Source organism: Euwallacea fornicatus, chromosome 4 (genome assembly GCF_040115645.1).
Source record: "Euwallacea fornicatus isolate EFF26 chromosome 4, ASM4011564v1, whole genome shotgun sequence".
Taxonomy (NCBI): domain Eukaryota; kingdom Metazoa; phylum Arthropoda; class Insecta; order Coleoptera; family Curculionidae; genus Euwallacea; species Euwallacea fornicatus.
The window spans coordinates 3,352,302-3,376,007 of record NC_089544.1 but is presented as its reverse complement, the minus strand read 5'-3'; the positions used below and the strand labels follow the sequence as shown (position 1 = coordinate 3,376,007).

At 34.7% G+C, this 23,706-nt stretch overlaps 4 protein-coding genes and 1 non-coding gene across 11 annotated transcripts; 1 reads left to right on the top strand and 4 right to left on the bottom strand.

Annotated features, from left to right (window-relative positions):
- Positions 1 to 910: 910 nt before the first annotated feature.
- Positions 911 to 5,212, bottom strand: Mlf (myeloid leukemia factor). 5 transcript variants are annotated; one of them, XM_066302888.1, is made up of 6 exons: positions 4,993 to 5,209; positions 4,219 to 4,498; positions 3,307 to 3,507; positions 3,108 to 3,250; positions 2,494 to 2,598; positions 911 to 1,839 (listed from the first exon to the last, which is right to left on the bottom strand). In XM_066302888.1, exons 1-6 carry the CDS (start codon positions 5,049 to 5,051, stop codon positions 1,740 to 1,742), a joined length of 888 nt encoding a protein of 295 aa, XP_066158985.1. In that variant the 5' UTR covers positions 5,052 to 5,209; the 3' UTR covers positions 911 to 1,739. The 5 variants fall into 5 exon arrangements, with proteins under 5 accessions (XP_066158985.1, XP_066158984.1, XP_066158988.1 ...); XM_066302887.1 differs by having other exon boundaries at positions 2,494 to 2,601; positions 4,993 to 5,207; XM_066302890.1 differs by lacking the exon at positions 911 to 1,839 and adding an exon at positions 1,900 to 2,192 and having other exon boundaries at positions 4,993 to 5,212.
- A 406-nt stretch (positions 5,213 to 5,618) lies between these two features.
- LOC136350811 (uncharacterized) lies at positions 5,619 to 11,426 on the top strand. The gene is made up of 17 exons (XM_066302886.1): positions 5,619 to 6,001; positions 6,637 to 6,717; positions 6,848 to 6,981; positions 7,036 to 7,347; positions 7,402 to 7,509; positions 7,566 to 7,701; positions 7,765 to 7,973; positions 8,210 to 8,331; positions 8,602 to 8,823; positions 9,005 to 9,179; positions 9,263 to 9,430; positions 9,620 to 9,791; positions 9,910 to 10,183; positions 10,257 to 10,572; positions 10,626 to 10,796; positions 10,854 to 11,000; positions 11,055 to 11,426. Exons 1-17 carry the CDS (start codon positions 5,833 to 5,835, stop codon positions 11,085 to 11,087), a joined length of 2,949 nt encoding a protein of 982 aa, XP_066158983.1. The 5' UTR covers positions 5,619 to 5,832; the 3' UTR covers positions 11,088 to 11,426.
- A 1,819-nt stretch (positions 11,427 to 13,245) lies between these two features.
- On the bottom strand, positions 13,246 to 15,005 carry endos (alpha-endosulfine). Its single transcript, XM_066302892.1, has 3 exons — positions 14,865 to 15,005; positions 14,611 to 14,798; positions 13,246 to 14,135 (listed from the first exon to the last, which is right to left on the bottom strand). Exons 2-3 carry the CDS (start codon positions 14,783 to 14,785, stop codon positions 13,912 to 13,914), a joined length of 399 nt encoding a protein of 132 aa, XP_066158989.1. The 5' UTR covers positions 14,786 to 14,798; positions 14,865 to 15,005; the 3' UTR covers positions 13,246 to 13,911.
- Positions 15,006 to 15,410: 405 nt separating this feature from the next.
- Sec31 (secretory 31) lies at positions 15,411 to 22,880 on the bottom strand. 3 transcript variants are annotated; one of them, XM_066303049.1, is made up of 24 exons: positions 22,817 to 22,880; positions 22,521 to 22,748; positions 22,218 to 22,378; positions 21,848 to 22,016; positions 21,609 to 21,784; positions 21,146 to 21,358; positions 20,892 to 21,085; positions 20,716 to 20,839; positions 20,497 to 20,660; positions 20,164 to 20,353; positions 19,939 to 20,052; positions 19,778 to 19,881; positions 19,629 to 19,725; positions 19,463 to 19,573; positions 18,810 to 19,004; positions 18,481 to 18,692; positions 18,160 to 18,426; positions 17,679 to 17,943; positions 17,360 to 17,577; positions 17,032 to 17,193; positions 16,625 to 16,913; positions 16,417 to 16,571; positions 16,284 to 16,355; positions 15,411 to 16,072 (listed from the first exon to the last, which is right to left on the bottom strand). In XM_066303049.1, exons 3-24 carry the CDS (start codon positions 22,339 to 22,341, stop codon positions 15,884 to 15,886), a joined length of 3,804 nt encoding a protein of 1,267 aa, XP_066159146.1. In that variant the 5' UTR covers positions 22,342 to 22,378; positions 22,521 to 22,748; positions 22,817 to 22,880; the 3' UTR covers positions 15,411 to 15,883. The 3 variants fall into 3 exon arrangements, with proteins under 3 accessions (XP_066159146.1, XP_066159145.1, XP_066159147.1); XM_066303048.1 differs by lacking the exon at positions 22,817 to 22,880 and having other exon boundaries at positions 22,521 to 22,790; XM_066303050.1 differs by lacking the exon at positions 22,817 to 22,880 and having other exon boundaries at positions 22,218 to 22,366; positions 22,521 to 22,790.
- Positions 22,881 to 23,610: 730 nt separating this feature from the next.
- Positions 23,611 to 23,683, bottom strand: TRNAF-GAA (transfer RNA phenylalanine (anticodon GAA)). Its single transcript has one exon. It is a non-coding gene; the product is annotated as a tRNA-Phe (tRNA).
- Positions 23,684 to 23,706: the final 23 nt, after the last annotated feature.

The following is a 23,706-nucleotide window of genomic DNA, read 5'->3' as shown; positions in this document are numbered from 1 at the left end:
TATTTTAACTTCAAAGTGGCGCTTGATAAATTTTTGCCTGCTTACGAGCCTTAAAAGCACCAATAAAGTAGGAGTTGAAGAGTTTTTCCTAATACAGAAGCGGATTTGTTTTCTTCCACACCAGTTCTGCAAGAATCTACATCACTGACCAGCAAAATGTGGTGATTGCTTGTGTTCATTCCACTCTTTATAAAGAAAATCGGTTTCATCGCGCACACTTGACCATGTCCTTGTATAATAACGCAGCTCTTTTAATTTATAATGAGTTCAAGAAAATCAACTATAGGTTTGTCTTGTTCTCCGCCAATGGTATGAAATCACCGGCACCACATTGATTATTTTTCTTAGTCAACGCTATGATTTAATTAGTAACTTTATTTAACCACATATCTCATTAACATGCAGCAATTTGTATTGTTTTGCGCAGTAGCATTTTCACTTTTCCTGCGATTTATCGTTTCAATACAGGGTCATCGGTGAGCCCATCATCATGTGGAACAACATTCTTATTATCATCAACAAATAATTTCATTCAGAGCTTATTGAAACCAATATTGAGTATTGCCCAATAAATCGGAGTAGGAGCCAAAAAACGCGAGATTTTTTCCGTGAGTAGATATCACACGCAGCAAGTCTTAGGCGGGTAGAATTAGAGCGCCAAACTTGCCATCTGCACCGTATTCACTAAAATGACCGATTACATGACTTCGTCCTGACCGTACAGAGACTATTTTCTCCTTCAATTACCAGCATCTTCCCCTGTTTTATTTTTCCCCTCGAATTTCTTTTAAACTCTAGAGCTCGTTCTAGGGTGAATACCCACCTTCTTCGTGACCAAAGACGTATTTTGACTACAGCTAAAAAAAACCTAGCGAAGGGAGGTAATAATACTGGAATAAAACAAATCATATTTTTATGTATCCCATTATATTGGACAATAAATATTATAATGTTCTGAAAAATCACAACACACTAAATAAGCCGATTAAGTAGTGTTCACAATAAAAAAAAAACGTATCCATAATTTTACACTGAAAGTAAATATTCCGGAAGTCTATGACAGGTACTGACAATAATCAACTGAAATTAATTCATTGAAAAAATCCACTGGAGATGCCCTTGAAATGCCCAAGCCACGGGATAATCAGCGTTCTATGAATCCATAGTTCAGTTACAAAACAAAATATTTTAAACACTAAAACTTAAAAGCCGAATTGTGTATTAATTTAACCACAATAAAACACATTTATATATTAAAAAACGCCCTGCTTCGCTATTAATACATACGAAACCAAAAAGCTTCTTATCAAACCGTAAAACCTCACGCAGGTCATTTACATCTACACTTTGCACCACCATTAAACTACTAGAGTGGGAATGAAAATAGTTCAATATTAATACTTTATTGGAACTAAGTGTGAAAGGTATACGAATGTCCTAAAACTGAAGACAACACCAAAGGCGATAATAATTATTTGATTTATTTACCTTATTTATTGGCTTCAATTGCCTCTAAAAGCACATTAATCGATCGAAAAAACTTGGCGGTCACCGTGGGATATTGGTCTCCTGTAGATGAGACTTAATTTGATAACAATAGGTAATAATAATAGCAGGAACCCAATAGAATAATAAGGAGAAAAAACCCATGGTGCCCTTACACAAAACATATGAACTAATACTTGCAGATCCTTTTTGTTGAAAATAAAAACAAAGAAACAAGAGAGACCAGACGGGGTTTAAGCCAATTTGTCAGAAGTAGATCCAGACACAACTTTGACGTTTTTAGATTTCCTGGGCTTGTCTTGACCTGGAACACTGTATGGAGTTCTTTGGGAGCTGAAAAAGTCATAAAATCTAATTTATTTAACGGGAAAAATCCAATTATTCTTGCAATCAAATCAATGCAATTAAATCTTTATCAAATAATAAGCAGTTTAAGAGTATTAACATTTTAAATGCGCATTTGATAAGACCTCACTAGTTATTCCCACTTAATACTTGGTGTCAGTCTCTCGCTAGTTTGGAGCAAAAACTATTCAATTCTAAAATTGTTTTCAACTCTGCACATTTCAAATGTTTGTTAAACAACGATTAATTAGTGACAAAAATCACTGGTTGTGTTCCAAAACATGCAGTTTACTTACTTTGCCATAATCTTAGCTGTGTGCAATTAATACCTCTTAACTGACCTAGAAGCCCACAATTACATAAGAACGATTTATCCCACAATTTTTAGAGTGATGATCCATTTCCTGTTATTGTTAGTAGGTGCAAACCATGTACTAATTTTGGCTTCAAAGTCACGAACAGACCAGGATTAGTAACATACAGGCATTAAAATTAAATTTTTAAATTCTCCAGGATGGCATTGGAAATGCAATTGCGTATCTGGTCTTTGAAAGTTAAATTATCGCGACTAAACCTCACATACACAATTAAAATGATGAATGAAAGATCCTTTCAAACATAAGAAATTTTTTAAAATCATACCAAGAAGAGGAAACTGAAGCTGAAGGCAAGGCTAATTTAGGTGACCGTATGCTTCTCCTCGCCGACACCATTGGCGCTGTGGTCCTACCTCTATGTCTCTGGATACTACTATACACCATGCACAACAATATCAGGATTATACAAGAAAAGCATATACATATTAAATTAATATACATATATGTATATTAAAACGATTTTTTACAGAACAAGAATCATGCTTTGTACTATTTCGGGCCAAATTATTAATGTGCTCTTAAGTGTAAACATCAAGCTAGTTTCCACAGAAAAAAGAATATAACCAATACTAAGGTTCTACTACAATGTCTCTATGAAAACTGGCCTGCAGCTAAAGTTACCCCTCTTTAATAATTTGACCTTACATCAAGCACAGTGCAAAATTATCAATTGTATAAAAGGCAATAATGAGCAAATAGTTTTTGGAAAATTTGCTTTAACTAAAAGTTGCAAATATTTAATCAACAAAATCTAAATCTTATAACAAAGTGCTTAAGGGGCAAAGCCATATTTTGTGTGCATAAATACTAGAACACAACAATAAAGACACATTTCTGGCATATAATTGGAAAGAGAGATTTAAAAACAATGCCACTTACCTAGAACCCGCTGTAATGGCCGGAACAGCTGGGTATCCCCCATAAGCATGACGGTTTCTTGCTGAATGTGATGTTATTCTGGGAATCTCGGATACACAGCGGGTCTTTGATTCCCACTCTTTGTTGAACTCATCAGCATCATCCTTTAAAATTGTCCCATGCTTCAGAAACAAACTCACCAAGCTCTATAAGAACTCACCTCATTCAAGTTTATGAAATCTTGTCTCTCTTCCTGATCACCGGTGTGCATATTTTGCTCTTTCTCAATAATATGCGCTCTATCCCCAATATGGTGGCCAATAGCCATCTTTTTGGTGCCAGTTACTGAATCAGTCACTGTGCTTTGAGTTTCCTTAATACCTCCTGGCGCCACTTTTGTGCTTGATGTCGCTTTATAAACCTAAATAATTTCATGCAATCTACATAATCTATCTTTTGAGACATACTGCTTACAATATAAAAAAAAGTTAGCAGCATATCTACAAAGGGAATCAGTACCTATGTACACATATATCATAATACGTAAATACAAACACATATGTATATACATATGGATATCACCTGGAAAGGATAGAAGGAAAAAAAAGATATTCCAAACAGGTATCCACTCAGCCTACTGTAGACACGTCCAAAGTTTCTTCAATCTTCCAATGCTGACAACTTTTAAACTTTCTCATCTCTGACCATGCATTACTAGATAAATCATAGCAGTAAATCTGTAGAAGATATCCTGACCTCATCCCCAATATTGGGAAAACTTTTGGTATTTCTACACTAAGCTGAGCTAAGGCCTGCTTGTGGCTTTATATTTTTTTCTTCCCATCTTTACACCAGTAAGTAGAAAAACGTGTCGCCAGCTTCATTCATTTTGTGAACTTTTCCTACATTTATTTCATCTACACTAAACTTTGCCATTTACAGAGAAGTTTTCCTCTTTTGGCAAAATAGATTTAAGAAAAGTTGGAAGTAAAGAACAAATAACTATGCTACATAATAGCTAGCAAAACCTATTTAAGTTTCTGTTAAGCCTGCATTGAGAGGTATGAAATTCCACAATTTGCATTAACTATAAGACTTTAATTGTCCATCAGTGTACTTATGTGCTATTTACCTGTGGTCTGCCATCAGGTCCAGAAGTCATACTAATAACTGTGCTGGAACTGCTATAATTACAACTGCCCATAGGCCCATTAAGGGCATCCAATGAACCACCCAACAATCTTCCAAAGTTGGGCATGGCCCTCATGGGGGGCATTGCAAATGGGGACATAAGTGAGTGCATACTGGCCCGAGTGTTCTCAAAGTCTCGGAACATATTACCCATGCTAAAGGAATCTTGGAATATACTGCTCATCATATTGTCCATTGAACGCATTTGACGCATTGCCGATCTAAAGAGGATCAACTTATGCAACTTAACATAGAATTAGATTGATTCAATATTTAATAAAAGAGGAATATAGTTGTACAATGACTGCAATTGCTGTGCATTCTATCATAAGCTGTCCCACTACTAGGAAACTCTTTTTATTAAATACTTATACAGTCTCTGAAACCTAGACCACTGGGATCAAATAATCAAACCTGCAGGAACACAGTCGCTTAATTGAACCTGGAACGCTAAGATTTACAGATCAGACCTAGAAAGACAGGGTCTTCTGACTGGACATGAAGGGTCATAGTTCCCCAGTAATGGTATTATAGTAATAAAGACAGAAAATGAGATCATAAGAATGAATATGACCACAGGTATTGCAATCTAAAAACATGGCCATGGTGCAATTGTATAAAGTAGGTACTAAATCCAAAGCGGAGAAAACTTTTCCTGCTTATTTATTCTGCCGTCGTGTGTGGATAGAGGACCGAGATGGCTGCTGTAACTTACCCAAAGAATGGATCGTCGTCTAGTCCGCCCATAAAAGAGCCAAAAAGCGACATACTCATTTTCGCTCTCACACTTTTCTCTCAAAATCTAGAACAGGAAAATCTTTGGAGCTGAGGGATATCACGCAAAAACCACGAGAAAGCTGGCAAAAATTGTGAATTAACAAATTGCAAACAGCAAATCACAAGAAACACTTCAACTGTCAACCGTCTTTTTTTTTGGACTGTTTCAGCCAATCGTCAAGCAAGCAATGTTTCACCAAATAATTACTTCAAATATGGCGCAGTAGTGCTAAAGCCCTGACTCCGGAAGATTTCTGTTGGTTTCGAAATATTTCAACTAATTTTTCTTGAAAATTACTTAATAAGACAATTTTTTTTTTTCAACCTAGTAACGTAACAATCGAATCAGACTACAGAATACACTTAATAGCCTTCTCAGTGGCAGGGTGTTTCATGCTTTGATAAGACACCACTTTGCATCATCATGGTGACGTCATAGATTAAGCCTATTGCCAAAAGGGGCGGACAAAAATTTAATTTTCAAAATATGAATCGGTCTTCTTATTGACATCAAAAGCACAGCGCGACACCTTGTCAAGTGGCAAGTAATATAACTAAAATTGTCAAACTGACATTGAAATGGCGTCGAAACGTCGGGGTTTTTAGACAAATGCGTTTCGCTGTTATAAATTTCAATTTTGCTTTTCTTTGAAATTGTTTACTTAATTGAAATAAACCTTTAATTCGTTGTTAAGTTAACTTTCAACGTTTGAAGAAAGATATTTTTCGCAAATGTTATTCGAGTGAACCACAAACTGGATTTGAATTTATATGGACAATGGCCGGTAAACAGCCGAAATGTTTTGTGCCCAAGTGCATGAAGACTGTTGGTGTTTTGTTTCCAAAAAATGAAGAGGCTAAGAAGAAGTGGCTGAAAGCGTTAATGTTGGAACATCTGGAGCCAACTTCGAAGAGTTTCGTTTGTCTGGATCACTTTGGAAAAAATGGTATTGGTGTTTTCTGCTTCAAACTAGCCAAACCAAGTGCTTGGTTGCATAGGGGTTCTAAAGGCTATCTTAATTAAATTATCTCACTTCTGCCAAAAATCTCACACAAACTGGTCAAATATATATATTAAATTCCTTGTGTTTTATGATGACATTTTAGTCATTTACAGTACTTTATTTCAAAGTATCTGAATAAGACCATTCTTATAACCTCTGTCCTAACTGCATATTGCCAGGTATTACACCAAGAGGTACATTAATTGCAGTAGTTACTACAGCAGTATAGCAATATATAATTATCTCTTATTTAGATGCCATTTTTTAAAAATAACTTCTTTATTATTGAGCAATTTTTGAAAAAAAAAAACTACATTTTTAAATATGTCTTTATTTTACAAGGTACCACTGTTTGATCAAAATCAAAATCAAGATATTTTCTTCCTGATATGAACTTTTGCATGATATACTTGATACTTAACAGAATTATTGATTCAATCTTAATTTTAATAAATACATTATTGAAATATGCCCCATTATCAAGAAATTATCCAAAATCTGCCTAAATTAACAACATATCTGATTAAGAAGAGTTACTAATATATACTTTGATTATTACGATATTATTTTTTGTATAGGGATGCCGCTTATCAGGCAAAAATTGGTCACCCCTGCCACCCAAAATGAGTACAGGAGAGAAAACTTATCTCAGTCTTCAGGTAATTTACCATGCAGAACTTTTTTTATGTAGTCTAAGCAAAAACAGTATTGTCGCAAATTCTATTGGAAACCAATATTTTGAGTTCAATTTATCTTGGACAAGTGGACAATTACATATCCATATTTTAGGCCATTCATTTGCTCAGCTTGAATGCCGGTTATGCTTGATACAAGGACAAACAGTTACACAGCACATATTCAACAGGCTAAATGACACTAATACCATTGCAGAAGCTATTGGTATTTGTTTACATCCATTAAAGGTATAATCAAAGTTCTTTATTTAGTTAGTTCACTGTTGATTTATCTCTTGTCAGATTTCTAGAGATGATCATTTATCAAAACACATTTGTGTGAACTGCCTGAAACAACTAAAAGGTTATTTTGCATTTCATCAATATTGCCTTGCAATGGATTCCAAGCAGCGACGGCGTCAGTCACTTGAAACTCGGTCCAATAATGGCCGCCTTTTACAAAAAGAAGACATATCAAAAGAAATAAGTAAACCTTCTTCCCAGAAAGACTCAGATGGTCGAAATGTTAATAATAATGCAGATTATGATGATGACTATTTTTTGCATGAGGAGTGGTTAACAGATTATGATGGAGAAAATAAAGAGAATAAAAAGGTGTTTTAATGTTGTTTGTGAATTATCTTTAGCTAAGTGTGACAATTTGTTTAGGGCGAGTCAAAGAAGGATGTTGCAAAGAATAAATCACATGATAAGTTATCAGAATTGATAGATAAGACTTTTAGAAGTGTGGATAAAGACAAGGAGGATTTACTACAGGTATGAGTGACAAAAATGTTTATTTGGGAATTAAATTGGTATTTTTCTGAGAAAAGGTGTTAGAAGGAGATGATGAATCAATTTTACCAATTGTCCCAAATAGTTCCAGTTATTTAGAAACCAATGAGGATTCTCTAGATGATCAAGACCAACTCAAAGATGACAGCAACTTTACTGAGAGCATTGTCATAGGTAATCTACATACACCTATTTCAGTTTTTAGGCTCATTTCATCATTTGATTGAATTTTGATAGAGATGGTAAATGATGAGAACAATGAGGAACCATCACTCTCAATTGATATTCCAGAAGAGTGTTTCCATGATTTTGCAAAAACTGATATAGAATCAGAATGTGTATCGCCTAATACTACATTTGGAATGAAGCGAAAGTACGATTTAAATGGCCATAGTCCAAAGAAGCATAGATTATCAAATAATTTTGAAGGAGGTATTGCTTCAGAGGTAAGATCTATTAAATAAACTTACAGAGTGATATTAATTTCTAGCAATGTTTCAATGGTATTTATTTTTTAAAAATGCCTTATTAATGTATTTCCTTCATCCCTATAAAAAATTTTATTTTTGATTTATTTAAGAAAAGTGAAACTCATAGCTATTCAATTTTTCTAACTAAGTCTAAATACACATGTTTGCATCGATTTTAATGACCATGTATAAAACTTATTAATTTTTTTCAGGCAAATATCCAGTCACCGCTAGGGATCTTCCCATCACAAACCATAAACTATTTCTTTGATTCTCAGTTTGTATTTGCTGCTGGTTACCTATATGAATCCAGATTTACGAAAGGCGATTCTAGGTAAAATTTTATTTGTTATAAAATATTACTATTTGTATATTAAAATGTACGTTATTTCCTACATGTTTTCACTTCATTATGGTTTTGCATATGTTGTTAGTTGTGTGTATTTGATTTTGATACTCTTAACTCATTTGAATTTAATATCAATGTTTGACTCCTATTTAAGAGGTCTTTAACGTCGAAAATCCTAATGGAAGAATCCTCTTAACGAATTCTTTCTTTTGTATAATTTTTATTTTAATATATTGTAATATTCATGTTTTTTAGGCTCTTGCGCTGCCCAGCGCCAAATTGTCCTAGTCAGGCCTACCAAAAAAAGTCGTCCCCAATGGAATATGCAACCGACATTGAAGTAGTCACGTCCCATAACCATGTTGTACTAGATGAGACCGAGGTTAAAAGGCAGATGTTTTACAGTATTATGTTTAGAAAAATGCGCAGGGATAAACTATTTAGCTTCAAACTCCTTTACGAACAGTTCTGTAGATTGTAAGTGTAAGAAAGAAATTTAAAAAATGGACAATTTCTTAATCGCCATAAAAGTGTCCCAGAAATAAAAGTAATAGTAATAAGGACACTGCTTAATTAAAACACAGACAATTTACCAACCAAATTCCATGTTTATGTGAAGTGTAAGCTGGGTATGAACATTTCAATGTTTATATTTCAGGGATCATTCAATTGCAAGCATTCTGCCATTAAAAGTTGTGATTAGGGAAATCTGTAACTGGGGCCCAGCCCAACTGCCTACAACTGTGAATTCATTTGATGATTTTTACAACCGCATAGAAAATGACGAATTTTGTAAGATACAGTTTACCGATAAGGATATTCAATTCTATCTGGTTAGTTTGAAAAAAGGAATTGCCACTTTCCTTGAAGCTTAAAATCAGTAAATTACTTGCTAAGATGTCTGGATTTATTTCAGGATAGATTTGAAACGGAGGATGGGGGGAAGGCCGTGGTCTTCGGCAATGAAGAAATATTGCAAAAGTATTGTCATAGTGAACTGATGTTTGTGGACGCGTCTTTTTATATTGAGTCAGAATTGTTTCCTTATCAATTGGTTACTGTGATGGTGTGGGCAGACGGCGGTGTAAGTATAGGTTTTTCTGTTTAATGAGCAAAATATATAACGCAATCACCTTGTATATTTGACTAATTAAGCATTTTGAGGAGAAGCTTAAGGATGGGCAACCAATAAAATTGTATAATTTTTTAAACCCTAATCTAATTAACAATCAAACGTATATCGATATTTTATATGTCTCATTATATCTTTCAGTACATCCCAATCTTCTACGCTTTGATAAACTTGAAATCGCAAGAATTATATCGAAAAATATTCAGTTTTCTTCGTAGTCACGTTTCAGAGTTGAGACCACGGGAAATTGTTAGCGATTATGAGGCAAACTTATACTATGCTCTTGGTGAAGTTTATACGGATGCTAATATAGGTAAGATAGGTTGCAAAATATCTTCATTTAAATACACTCTTGGGCACAAAAATAGACCAAGTGGTTTATAATATTTGCATAAAGATGTTCTTAAGCGTGATTTACCATATACTTGCAGGTGGTGCAACTTACTACTTCACCCAAAATATCTACAAGAAACTATGTTCCTTGAATTTATCCAAAGAACTAGAACGCAATGCGAATTTCCGTAACGTGTATCATATGGTGTTAATGCTTCCATTGCTACCCGCAAATACAATTCAAGAAGCATTGCAGAGCATTGAATCGCAGGCAAATACCCTACGATTGAAAAATTTAACCGAAGACTTATTTCGGCATATCCACAGTGAATGGATAGAGAAAGTAACACCTGAAATGTTCAGCGTTTACAAGTATGTCTAATGATAAAAGCTATTTCTTACATTAGAAAATATTCTTTATTACTACATACTCGACCTTTTTTAGATCCGACAACCGTATAACTGAAAGTTTAAGCGGGCCGTTCAAAAAGCTCAAGGATTATATTATGATGTCCAAAAATAAAAAAACGAAAGCCCCTTTGACCATTGTCTCGACTGTTGAAAAACTTATCGATTTGGACAAATTTTTACTGGCAACATACAGCGACCCCGTAGCTAAGAGAGCATTTAACAAAGATATGAGTGTATGTCAAAAAAAGAGCATAGTTAAAGCGTGGAATTTTATACAAAGTTTGCCGACTATCAATATATACCAATTTTTCGTCAAAGTTTTGGGATATATTCACTGTATGGAAAATCAGGTACGTTGTTTCATAGAACCAGAAGAAGTGGATAAGGTTTAGGTTTATTTTAGTTGTGGATTTGGGGTTTTCATCGTTTTACTGGGAAATTCGAGGAGCATTTGATTGACGGGAACAGTTTGGCCCTAATAAACAATGAAAACACAGAGGAAACAATAGGAGAAGAAGAGAGCATTGCGGACGAAGTAAGTTCCGAAGAAACATTGGATGCGCCTCTCGAGGAGGTAACTTTTGTAGAAAATATGGTAACCTGAAATAGTTTGTATTATACGTTTCTACAGAACATGGAAACCGCTGATGAAGAACAAACAGAAATCATCGAAGAATATTATATAGAGGAAGATAGCGGTGCTGTAAGAAAAATTCGAGTGCGTCAACCTGCCACAATAGATTTTTCTCTCGACCCCGAGCAAGAAATTGAAGAAGAAGTAAAGAGATAATCCATTACTTTTTCAATATTTTTTCATATGTTTGTTTTTTAGATATTTGGCCATGAATCCGATTTTGAAAGTTAACGGCTCAAACTAACCTGATGTGTAATCCAGGTTGAATTTGAAACTCGTTCTTGAGCAGTTCCGTCAGTACCTGACTATTATTATAGTAATTATTTCTTCTGCTGTTCTCAATGTGGATTTTATATGGAGCAGTGAAAATATGTTTGGGCTGATGGGGATCAAGTGTGAGGAACGGAAACTCAAGACGTCAACACCGTACATTGAGTTTTCTTTTATAATTTTGTTGTACGAGCTCTAATTCTTTATCAAGTAATAATAGGCTTATTAAGTCGACAACACGTATTGTTCATAGAAAATGTATATAAAAGCATTGTAATATAAGCCAAAACTTTTAAAGTATTTATAAAGATGAGAAAAACCTTCGTTTTCTTAAAATATTCCAGAGATCAGCTGAAATAAATAAAATGTACAATTTTTTGTCTTGTGCAGAAAAGTGCACTTTCCAAAAACAAAACTGAGCTTAAAAGTTACGGTTTTTCCCTGTGAGGTGAAAAAGCAATTTCAATACCCTTTTTGGTTAGCTGAAAGCACGTTCAAATTTACGAATATTTCTACTGAACTAAAACACTGTTTCAAATCATTTGAAATGTGTCAGGGTAACCGTCATAAAATCTTACTTTTCAGAGCGAATTTTATTGGAAGTGAAATTGCGATTTTCCATTTACCAACGACCACTTAAGTAGTGATCGAAATTTATTTACTTTAATTTTTTCCTCCCAACATCCAATTCTAAAGACAGTTAATAATTATTCTTGAGAATTAAGGGCGATCAACTCGATTGCAAATATTAAATAAATAGTTATGTCCCACTTTCTTGGGAAAATGGTGCTTCTTTTAACAATCTAACATAGGCAATGGTCTAAGCAAACATAAATTTATTTACGGCATTCGTAATCGTTTTTCAGCCGGAAGAAGTTACCAAAAATTAAGTAAAATCTACTTACAGATCTAGGCATTTTGCATAAATTGACAGAAGCGCTACTTTTTTTCTTTTGATTAATCCTTTTGTTCTTATTGTTTTCGAAAGCTAAATATATCGCTTTTAACTATTACATGGCCACTAACCTGATTATTTGTCGCCTTTCTTCGAGAAAAGAACTTGGCACCACCTACTCGCATTGACTGCACTACTCTAAGTTCGGTCACAACACACTAGTGTTCATCTAAAGAGTGTTTCAAATAAAAGAACCCCGGATTATTAGTTTATTTTGTATTGCGAGCATCTTGTTTGCCGGCCTGCTGACACACAACTGAATCATCTAAGGAGCGACATCGGTTCGGAATATACAAAAAAATGCAGCCCGCTTTTTGCAGAAGTTTTGCTATAGATCGGAGGAAATATATGGCACTAAATAATATTGTGCATTACGATTATTGCAGGTTTTGCTAATTTGTAGGTGAGTGTTGGGTATTTAGAAAATATTTTTATGCTTGCTCGAGAGTGGATTTAAAAACTTCTCGAGGTCAAATTTGATTTTTCTAAAAATTTGTTTATAAATATTACTAAGAATAATTAAGCAAGATTCCTGGAACTGTTTACATAGTCGAATTTTTGCTAAACTCTTGAGAGGATTCTAAGGCTATTTCTGAAAAATTTTCAGTGCCATTTATGTTTTGAGGGAACTTTCTGAAAATTTTAGATTATAATTTTAAAAATGTTTCTCCTCAAATTTTAAAGCTGCTGGAAGGGCTTTTATGCATCTTTGCCAAATTATAATTGATATTTATACTCCAGTTTATTATTTAAAATCGAAGAATTGTTGACGATAATCCTTTGGATTGAAGAGTATTTATATTGTCACCAGTCTTTAAAAGATCTTAGAAAGAAGAATTTTACAAAATGTATAGCGATTTTAAAGAAATTTCTTTAAACCTTTTAGACCCCGAATTTGAGTGTTTGAGATTTTTCAACCGAGTTTAAAAGTTACACTTTTTCTCTATTGAGCAGAGGCAATTTCAACCTTCTTTGTTGCTAGCTGCAACCACGATCGAATACAAGTCTATTTCTATGACTAATTGGTAAACAAATTTCTGATAAAATGATGCTTCTTTGATGCCATATTCACAAACATCCTGTAAATAAATCGATTCAGGGTATATTCACATGCCAATACGATTATTTGGTGGAAAAAATTATCACAATAGGAAAAAAAATACCTAATTAACCAGAAATTTATTGTTTCATATACCTAAAACTACATTAAGTCAGACTCACTTTCACGATTTTTTTAAATGAATGTTCTTAAATTTTCGTCATGGAAATGGTAAGTTTTCACAAAAAAAATTGCAGAACCAAAAAGAAAAACTAAATGAAACTTCTGATAATTTATTACTCACAAATCCATTTCCAAATAAAGAAAATTCCGTCAAGAACCATGATCTTTGAACTACAATTAAGTTCATTATTACTATGGCAAAATGTTTCCGTCATAAATAAACTGAAAAAAGCTACCCTTAAAAGTTGAAGCGTTTGAAAAAGACTCTGATCTGAGGCTAACAATCAAATAATAAGGGCCAAATTATTTTTGTATTGTAAACTTAAATGTTACATTAGTTTCCACAGAAAACAAAAATCTGACTTCAAGACCAATGCTAAAGTGCTCCCATTTAAATTAACTTGTTAAAGTTGACAGCACAATAATAATTTTTTATCTGAAAACTAGTCTGTAAAATATATTATGCATAATATTTTTAACACACACTTTGGAGGATGCTTTGCAGTCAAGTTTAATATATTACACATAATATATTTTTAAGACAAGTACTTGCCTCAAATCAAACTGAAAAAACCTTCCTTATCACAAATACTTTGACGAGATATTTCCTACACTACATTGGGGCCAAGACTGGTGGGGGTTGTGGCAGATGGCATTGTTGCTAATTTTGAAGGTTGGACAAGAGAGGTTTTTCTTGCAGGTACAGTTTCAGGTGTTGGTATGGCATCTCCTGTTGGAAATATAGGGCCAGGCACTTTGAGAGGTGGTTTATTGATGCCGCCCATTTTTTGTTTTGCCATTTGGTAGTCTCCAGAATCAAAGAACTTTTGTCCTTGAATGAAAGAAGTTGGGATTCATCATAAGAATTAACATTTAATTACAGTAAAATGTGGCTGATTTTCTTATTCATCTTTAAATACATTGAGCAAAATAATTAATACATCATCAAGTAGAGTTTTTGTGGTAAACTTTTAGTTGACCATCAAAAAGAACATTTGATTTGCCTAACACAAGGTGTGCAGCATAGCATAACACAAAAGATGAGACTTAGCCATGCATCATTTTATGCCATGCCATGCACATATACACTGGCCCATATATTCTGCGTGTTTTCTATGTTATGCTATCCCAAGCTATAAACCTGACTTAAATGAAGGCGAAATGGGACTTTAAATATGATTTTATTTAGATACTCAAAAAATGCTTATAGGCCCTGCTTTACCACTTGCACTTTTTATATAGTATAGACTTATGTTGCTCTTAAAAGATCTTCTAACATCTGAAGACTAAATTGAAGCTGCATTTACCTTTTGCTAATCTTTTTTGCAAAAATGAAGAATGTCCTCCCACTCGGCCAGGACCACCTGGTATTGAAGGATATTTCGCTTTAAGCTTGGCCTCTTCAATTTTTTCTAATTCCTGAGGGGAAGGTTCTGGAGGAGAGGGAGTTTCCTGAGGATGTTCAGCCTGTTCTTCACTCATTTTTTCCGAATATCTAAAGGTGATTTAAACTGTAGAATAGGGATCTATTTTTAGATGTGATACGAAGAATTCTTATTACCTGATTAAAATACGACCAATTTAAGAAAATTAAATATTGAATGGAAAACCTTTTCCCGAAATTTCGCTTCGCCTATTTTCAATATTTCTTTTGTTTGATTTCTTTGACTTTGACAAAAGTTGTTGACAACTGCAGGTAACAACCGTTGGTTTTTGGAGGGAACAATTAACAATCAAATTAACACGAGCCATTAAATTAAACTGGCAACATGGCCAACGAAAGCTATTTTCGTATATCAAAAACGTTCTCAACCTTCGTAACAAAACAAAGAGAGAGCAACTATGTTTCAGTTCTGACGCGGATCGTCTTACTTATTTGCCAACAATTCCAGTCTCGATTAAAAGAAAAATTGATATGACTACCTTGAAAACGAATTTTTTATATCTTATAGTTGCAGAGATAATAATACCAAGTCATCGAAATTTATAATCCATCCACCCTGCGTAAAGGGTTTTTCGTTTTACTTTACCTTCTTTCCTTGTGTGTATTAACTGATTTGGTTTTAGATATCACAGGGCGTCAACAAAAAACGCATCTACTCATATATTCCTTGAATACAAATATAATCATTCAAAAACTCTTTGTTACATTTAAAATATATGAATCAATAAAATATATAATATTATCAAGCCAAACGAAATAATAAAGTCCTGTATAATGTTTTATAGAGTAATTATTCTTACAATAATTGTTAATTATGAGCAGATATAAACTATAAGAAAACCGTTAAAAGGATTGCAAGCTTATAGTTCAATCAAACCAGGTCTCCAGCCCGTTAATTAACTCACCAAACCCATCGCTTTAGGTTACTTTGTTTGCTAAAATTACTGGTAGTGAATGCTTTCTAATTTGCCATTTTACGATATAGTAATCATATCATATAATACGTACACGAAACCCTGCACTTTGGATGAACACCACAGTTAACCTGTTAAAGCAATAACTTAATTTAGCTATCACAATAATGGATAGCATTAAACCTTGACAACTCATTATTAAATCTACAAAATAGGTCCTCATTAGCTTAAGTAAACATGTAATTGTAGAGCCAACTGTATCAATACTTTAATTCCTGGCATAAAGCTGGCGATTTGGGCGAAGTCCGGACCTTGCACTAACTGCGTGTGCAACTGAAGGCCACTTGTGTAATCACCAGTTTGTATGAATTGCACTATTTGGTGAAGGGCCGCTAGGGCATTAGAGGAAAGCTGGAATAATAATAAAATAAATGTACATAATGTGTAGTCTTGTTTATGCTGTCATTTAATTCCTAAAATTATCTTTCTTCGAACGTTGCTTGCATAAACACGATCGTGATGCACCCGCAACAAGAATTTTAATATCTGCAACTCTCTTCATGTTTTGTTATTGTCACATATGGTCTCAAACTACTCCTCACCTTCATTTTAAGGCACTTACCTTATTATGTCTTAAGCTATCATATAAAGTCTCTAACCGTCTTCCAACATCTTCAAGCTTCCGTTTTGTTTGCTGTAACAATATATTCCAAATTCCAGTAATCCTATTTAACGAAAATTGCCAGCAAACTTACAGGATTATTCGTTGCACAATTACACCTCTCTTTCAAATCTTCCAACACCTGCTGCAAAATTTCGTGCTCGCTTGGCACAGGTGGTTTTTGCACGGGTTGAGGAGTTACGGTCTTCGGCACAGGCGAAGGAGATTGAATATTAGCACCAACACTAGCTGTTAAAATCTACTTGATCTTCAATTCCATTAAAAGCTCACAAACATCTTACCAATGGCATTCTGATTGAAATTATTCGGATTAAAAGCTCCCCCTACGGGTTGCGGGGTAAAAGCATTATTAGAAGAGGTGAATGATGTTGGTGGTGGAACCATCGAACCTCCTAAAGGCGGTGGGTTGAAAGTGGTGGGAATTTGACCGCCGTAAGGCTGTGTTGGTGGTGGTTGAAAGTTGGAAGAAATATCTCCACAGTTAAAGCCGTTGGAAGCTGATTGAACGGTAGGTGATGAGCCGTATATTGGGTGTGTAATCGGGTCTGAAGCCATTAGATCAGGTTTTGGCTGTAAAAATTAAAACTAAACGTTTTTCAATCTTAAATTGCGAATAAATTGTTCCAAACACCAAAAATTACGATTTTCTGATATATTTTACTGTTACTAATAGACATTTTTAAATCACCTGTTGTCTTGATATGCGCCTATTGAGAATAGGGGGATCATTCCACCCTGGAGGAGTTTCTGTGTAGTTCAAAGCCGATTGGGCTAACTCCCCTGCAGGTTGCGGTACAGACGCAGGAATCAGTGGCGCCGGGTTCAAAGCAGGATTTGGTACTTGAGAAATCTAATATATATAAAAAAAAAAAAAACATTTCAGTTTGTAAACCTACCAAACACTAGATTTTACATATGATATGGAAGGACAAATCTAATTTCAATACTTGGAGACCAACTTATCAGTCTTACGTTAATATATTATCGTTAATTTGGTATACTTGTTAATTACGTACTGGTGCCGGCATAATAGATCCTATTGGTTGAGTTGGTTGATATATTTGAGGAGCCAGCTGTCCGTAAGGCGCATTAAACCCAGGTGGATTGTAGTTTGGATCAAATGCAGGCACAGGTTGACTTGGCAAGGGAGCATACGGATTATTAAGAGCAGGGTAGTGAGAATTTATAATCGACGGATCTCGGACATGTTTTCGAGAAAGTTGGTTTGATCCTCCTGAAAAGAAATTTTCTTCCGGTCTAAGTTTATCTTATCACAAGTTTCGGTAAGTGGACAACAAATAAGGTACTAAGGAAAATTTCTACTACGGCTTTTACCTCGTCCAGAACCAACACTATCAGGTCGTGGTGGTTGCGAAGGTGGTGGCCCAGGGGAAAACGGCTTCGGGGGAGGTACTGCTGTTGGAGGTGCAGCTTGCCACGGTTGCGGATGATTTTGAACGTTGCCACCGCCGGGTACTGTTTGGCTTTGCCAAGGTTGAGTTGCAGCGAGCGCATTGGGCAAACCAGTATTAAAATTATTGCCGAATAGAGGAGGTTGTGCAGTTACAGGAGGCGGTTGAGGATTGAAGGGCTGTGTTTGCTGGAAAATTTAAGAAATGAATTGGATCAAAATATGACAGAAAATAGCACAAACAAAACCCATTCCAAAGAAAATGTCCATTTTTATACCTTTAAAAATTTAAATCTAGTATTACTATAATAAGTATTACTATTAAATCTAGTACTTAAGAATAAATTTGAAAACTATTGGATATTGGATTCATTACAGATAAGCAAAAAAGTAGTTTGTACTCACGTGGAAAGCATTTCCACTATTAAAATTTCCTCCACCATAACCTGACAATGAAGTTCGAGCGCTGCCCCTCCTACTTAGCGTTTGCTGTTGTCGCATTTCTTGAACATTCAGCGGTTTTTGCCCAAGAGCAGTCAATAGCCTATCCCTTAATGAGGCCACTTTGTCATTTTGCGCGGATCCCAAATACGAGAGCGCGGTTTGCAGGTTTCCTTGAGCTGCTAGAAGATTGGCGTAACGCGATAGAACGTGTGCCAATGCTCCAGAAATCTAGACAAATGGCACGATTCAGATATTTGCGATTCAAAGGTGCGTGATAACAACCTGAACTTGCTTTCCTTGCCTCTCGATGGCTTTCTGCAAAAATGAAACCAGTTCTACTAATTCCTGCAACTCTTTGGTTGTAGTGACTGCATTTCCATTCCAGCTCGTGACCAACCTATCGAAATTACCCGCACAAATGTAGCAGAGTTGGGCGTCTTCGGAAAATTTTGGATTTACGGCGCTTTCGGTCTCCAATCTGTTTCCCAACTGTTCTGAAAGAACGTTATAATGGTTGCTAATAATTGCTGGTTCGCATTCTTAAGGGCTTTTTCGGATAATTCTCATATTTGCCAAAGTAGTTGAGAACTTTTTTATATTGTTGAGCTTACCACATAACAATGGCAAATCTTCCTCTGAAGCGTGCGTCAAGGCCGCGGCTAAGGCCTCTTTCCAACTGATAATATCACAATTATTTATCACTGAACCCCAATCTTCGGAAACCATCGCAGAAATTAAATTTGCAACATAACTTTCAGATTGTTCCAAGTAATGATGCTGAGTTTTTGCCAGAAGATCCGGTCCCCCTGAACACATGCAAAAATTTCATCAAAACGTGAAAAAATTACGTTGAGAAATTATTGAAATTAATGACAAGAAGCCTCAGATTACTAAAGAAATATCACAGAAAAACTTGCTTCGTCCTAAAATTCGAATTCAAAACAACATTTAAATTCGGTTTCGTTAACTAACACAATTTATTTCTGCGAAAGTTCACTAACCAAAATAAATGTTAGAGCCTTAAACAAAATTGTACGACAGATCAACAAAAGAATTCTTTAACCTTCGCAAATCCTTTTACAATTTAGGGCCGATTCGCACGTAGCTTTAATGTACCTCTGGGGTTACAGTAAAAGGATTTTAGGCACTTAATTACCAAGATTACAGAGGCGGACTGCAAATTTTTTTTCCGGACTCATACTAAATTTCTCATCATTGGCATACACAAGGTAAAAAGAATCTACTGAAAAACCTAATTTCTTACCTGTGGTTGCTATAATGAGAGCATCAGCAAACTTTTTGGCCTTAACGCAGAGCTCAACTGCTGCTTCTACATTATTAAGCAATAATGCTTGCGTGATAAGACCTTCATTGTCTGGGAAAAGTTAAAAATTTAGGAAAATCATGGTGAAGATTCTGCAGATACCTACCATCATTTGTTTTAATCATAAAGGGGATGGTGGGTTGGGAAACCCCATTTTGTTGAGATAAATTACTGAACGGGTCGTGACTGTCATAATCTTCGATCTAAAATAATTGCCGTATAATGATAACATTAACGTTAGGGCAAATAATTTACTCTATTTCCCATGAATTCATCAGCTAAACGATCGATTTTGTTCTGCAAAACGCGACTTCCAATGTGCTGGTTGAGTTTGCTGTTTATATCTTCTATTCTGTAGCCTAAACATTTTTTCTAAATTACTCTGAGTACACTTAAACAATGGTGAAACAATTTACCTAACAAATTTAATAGTTCTGCTCTAGGGTTTTGCTCAAAATTGGCTTTGAGAAAGTGCCATATGTATTTCTTGTGTTGGTCATCTGTTTCATTTGATTTTTTCAAGCAATACTCTATAAATGTGTGAAGAAGAATTTACTTCAGTAGATCAAATTTCCAGTAAATAAGTAAATTAAATAATTACATAAAGTGAAATGGTAATTATGAAAAAAATTATTATTTACCCAGAAAATCACCGGTCTCCAATGCAATTTCCAATTCAGTAGACTTCTGTACAAACTCAGGTTCAGTAATAACTTGGCTGATTTCCACAGTCCTTTTCACATGAACAGGCATTTGACCCGGTTGAGCGTTTTGCTGAACTTGAGCTTCAGCTTGTTTGTCATGACCAAAGGAGATTAATTTTCCACCAAACTATACATAAATTATAGTTTAACAAAAGAACTCTCGTAAAACATGAGTAATAATTCAAAGATAAATGACAGTATAAATCTAATGTCGACTTCACCAACCAAGGTATTCCTAATGTAATCATTAATTTGTTGGTAAGTACTGACCCCAAAACTAGCACCTGCAGGTTTCCTCAACCATTTCGGAGGCTTGCTAGGGTCTACACTCACTGTAACATGTGATTGCTGTTGGACAGGAGCCTGAACAAATCCATCCATTCCAGGAAAACTATCTGCTATTTTATTGGTTGTCTGTATTTGTTGAGTTTTACCTAACCATTACAGCAGAAATGTATAAATCGGCGATAACTGAGAATGCTATTATACCTCCCATCAGCGAATAAATCGTAACATGACCATCATAGTTAGGACAGGCAATTAAAAATGGATTCCTCGGACACCAAACTACGTCAAAGCTCCATTGGTTGGTTTTGGCGATTTCTGAAATCACCTAAATATCGGAAATAAATCTCTTTATCTATAAAAAGATGAAAGAACCACACCTCTCCATTTGTCTGAGTCGAATTCGGATTCCAACATAAAATCCTATCATCTTTTCCACAGCTGACAAGTAAATCGGCGTCATTCTCACACCAAGATATTGCTAAAACACCCCTTTGGTGGTTTTCTAGAGTTTTCAGAGGCGAAGTGGCAAATCGCAAATCCCACATTTGGATAACTGGAGAATGATCTTCCTCTATGATAAAAAGCTTTCCTGCTGTCCATTGCATATCACTAACTCAAAGGAAAATCAAACCTGAAGCTAAACAAAGTTGAGTAGCAACTTCAGGATGCCACGCAACTGTTTTCCACCTAATTCGAGACATTGTGTCAGTAAGTTTGATAATTGGTTCATTTTTCCGCAAGTCCCAAATAACACATTTTGAAACAAATGAGGATGCAAGAATGTGTTGAACTTGTTGGTTCCAAGCAACAGACAAAACATCTTCCAATGGTTGTGATTTTGCACCTGAAAATGTCACATCTTAAGAATGGTACTTTTTTACATTTTGAAACATTTTACTCACTTAAGGTTCCTAATCATGATCCAAAAATAGAAGAAATGATAAATTGTTGACGGTTTATTAAATAGTCATCTTAATTGAGGACTATAGGTTTCAGTCTCAATTTTCTTTAAATTAAATTGAAAGATATTTTGAGAGACTCAACTTACAGCCCTTTGACTTAAAAATATATAAGTGCATTCAAAGCTTCCTCACCTGGTGACATGGGAGTGCTAGTATTATTCAAATCCCAAATGAATATTTCAGATTCGCCTGCACCTGATGCAAACAAATTTTGCTGAAATCTGTTGAAGTCTAGAGCATGTACAGGCCCAGAATGCTTTTGTTGCCTTCTAACCAGTCCATTTTCACTTTTAAGAAGTTTTGATACACTATGGATTGAAGGAAATAATGCACATTCTACTTGACTTAAGTGCAGGAGTTTGAAAAAGTACCTGTATATTTGTAATAAACCATCATCACAACCACCAATAATGGTACCAACTGACTCAGTACCAGCAGGTCCCCAAATAATTTTATGAAACCTGTGTTCACTTGAAACAGAAGATATTAATTGGGTGTCTGGTCCAGGTTCAGAGACATTAAGGTCATAAATTTCTAAAGCTGAAATAAAAAAGTGGCATAATGTTATGTCAATATGCTCATTTAATCAGTGTCATTTAATGTCAATGTTATTAATAATAGCAAATTAAATATCTCTGAATTATGCAAGAAGATAACATATATTGAAAGGGTAAATGACATAGATTATGAATTTAAAACTTTTATTAATTAAAGAATAATGCAATTAAATATTATTCTCACCAGCATTTGTGCTAAAAGAGGCATCTAATTGAGAAGCTGCAGTTCCAGCTGCTAAATAAACAGGATGGTGGTTCTTGGGAGACCAAGCAACATTCGCTGTACGCTCTATATCTTTCACTTTCATCTTACTGCCGCCTTCGAATTGGTTTCTGTAGATTTGACTATATAGAAATTTAGTAATAATTATTAATTATAATTAAACAGAAAATTAAAATATATTTTGAGAAAGTTTTGCTATAAGATATGTGAGCTCACTCCTAAGATGAAGCCTGATTTCTAGGATGATTGTGTGGTTATTCTTACCTTCCTAGTAATATCTAAGAGGTCATTTAACACAATCTATAAGATGTTGTGAGAAAATCATAAACTTATCGGATTTCAGGACTTCCAACGTGGCTCAGATGACCGTTTGACGTTTGCGGTGGCACTATTCCAAATATAAACAAGTGTTCTAGAATAATTTAAACTGATATAATGATGATCAACATTGGGAAGCGTCCAGCTGAGAGCTATATCCATTCATAAACAATTCTAAAGTATAAAATAAATAAGATGTATTGGAAAAATTGTATATTTAGCTTTAATTAAAAATATTATACCAAAAAATCAGATGATTGTCGGCAGGCAACTCTTACTGTCCATGATTTTGACGGTTCTGACATTAATTACCTTCGGTAATATAAGCGTTTTCCGTTAGTACGTAGTTCTGGTTACAGATGGCGAATTTCGGAACCCGCACCAACGTGGTCTGCATAGCACCCTGTGTATACCCAAGATGCTATCAAATAGAATAATAAACAAGGGTACTGAACTATACTGTTATAATGGTGTAGACCTCTGAATTCGTCATCTGTCAAGTGTAACTAGAACTATATGCGAAAAGAAAATACTCTATTTGTTTCGTTTTCTTTGTATGCATTAATATGTTTTATACTTTCATAGTTTTTCGGATTTTTACCAGTACGTTAATGCCACATACAGCGCTTCCTAAATACAGAGCGCAATTTTAATTATATATTCTTTGGAACAAAATATCTTAAAAGTCCTTATAAATGTATATGTATATATATACATAGGATCTGTATATTTTCTAACATGTTGAAGAAACATCGTTCCTTTATCATATAAAAAAATATTTAAGCCAATTGTATTAAATTTTCCGTCATTTAATAACAACAATGTGGGGTGTCTTATAGATATATTACACTTACTCCACAAATTTCAGTGACGTACTCATAGGAGAGGTCTCCTGGAATATCATGTAAAAATAGTAGAGTGATAGATTTTTACAATATTTATAATTATTTTAAATAGAGCAACTAAAAATAGAATTTTTGTTCTGCCTAGATATTGAATAATGAACTTAATACAGCAAAATTAAACAAAAGAGTTTTGCCGAAACCCGGGATCGAACCAGGGACCTTTAGATCTTCAGTCTAACGCTCTCCCAACTGAGCTATTTCGGCAGTGAAAGTTGGTAGATCAAAGA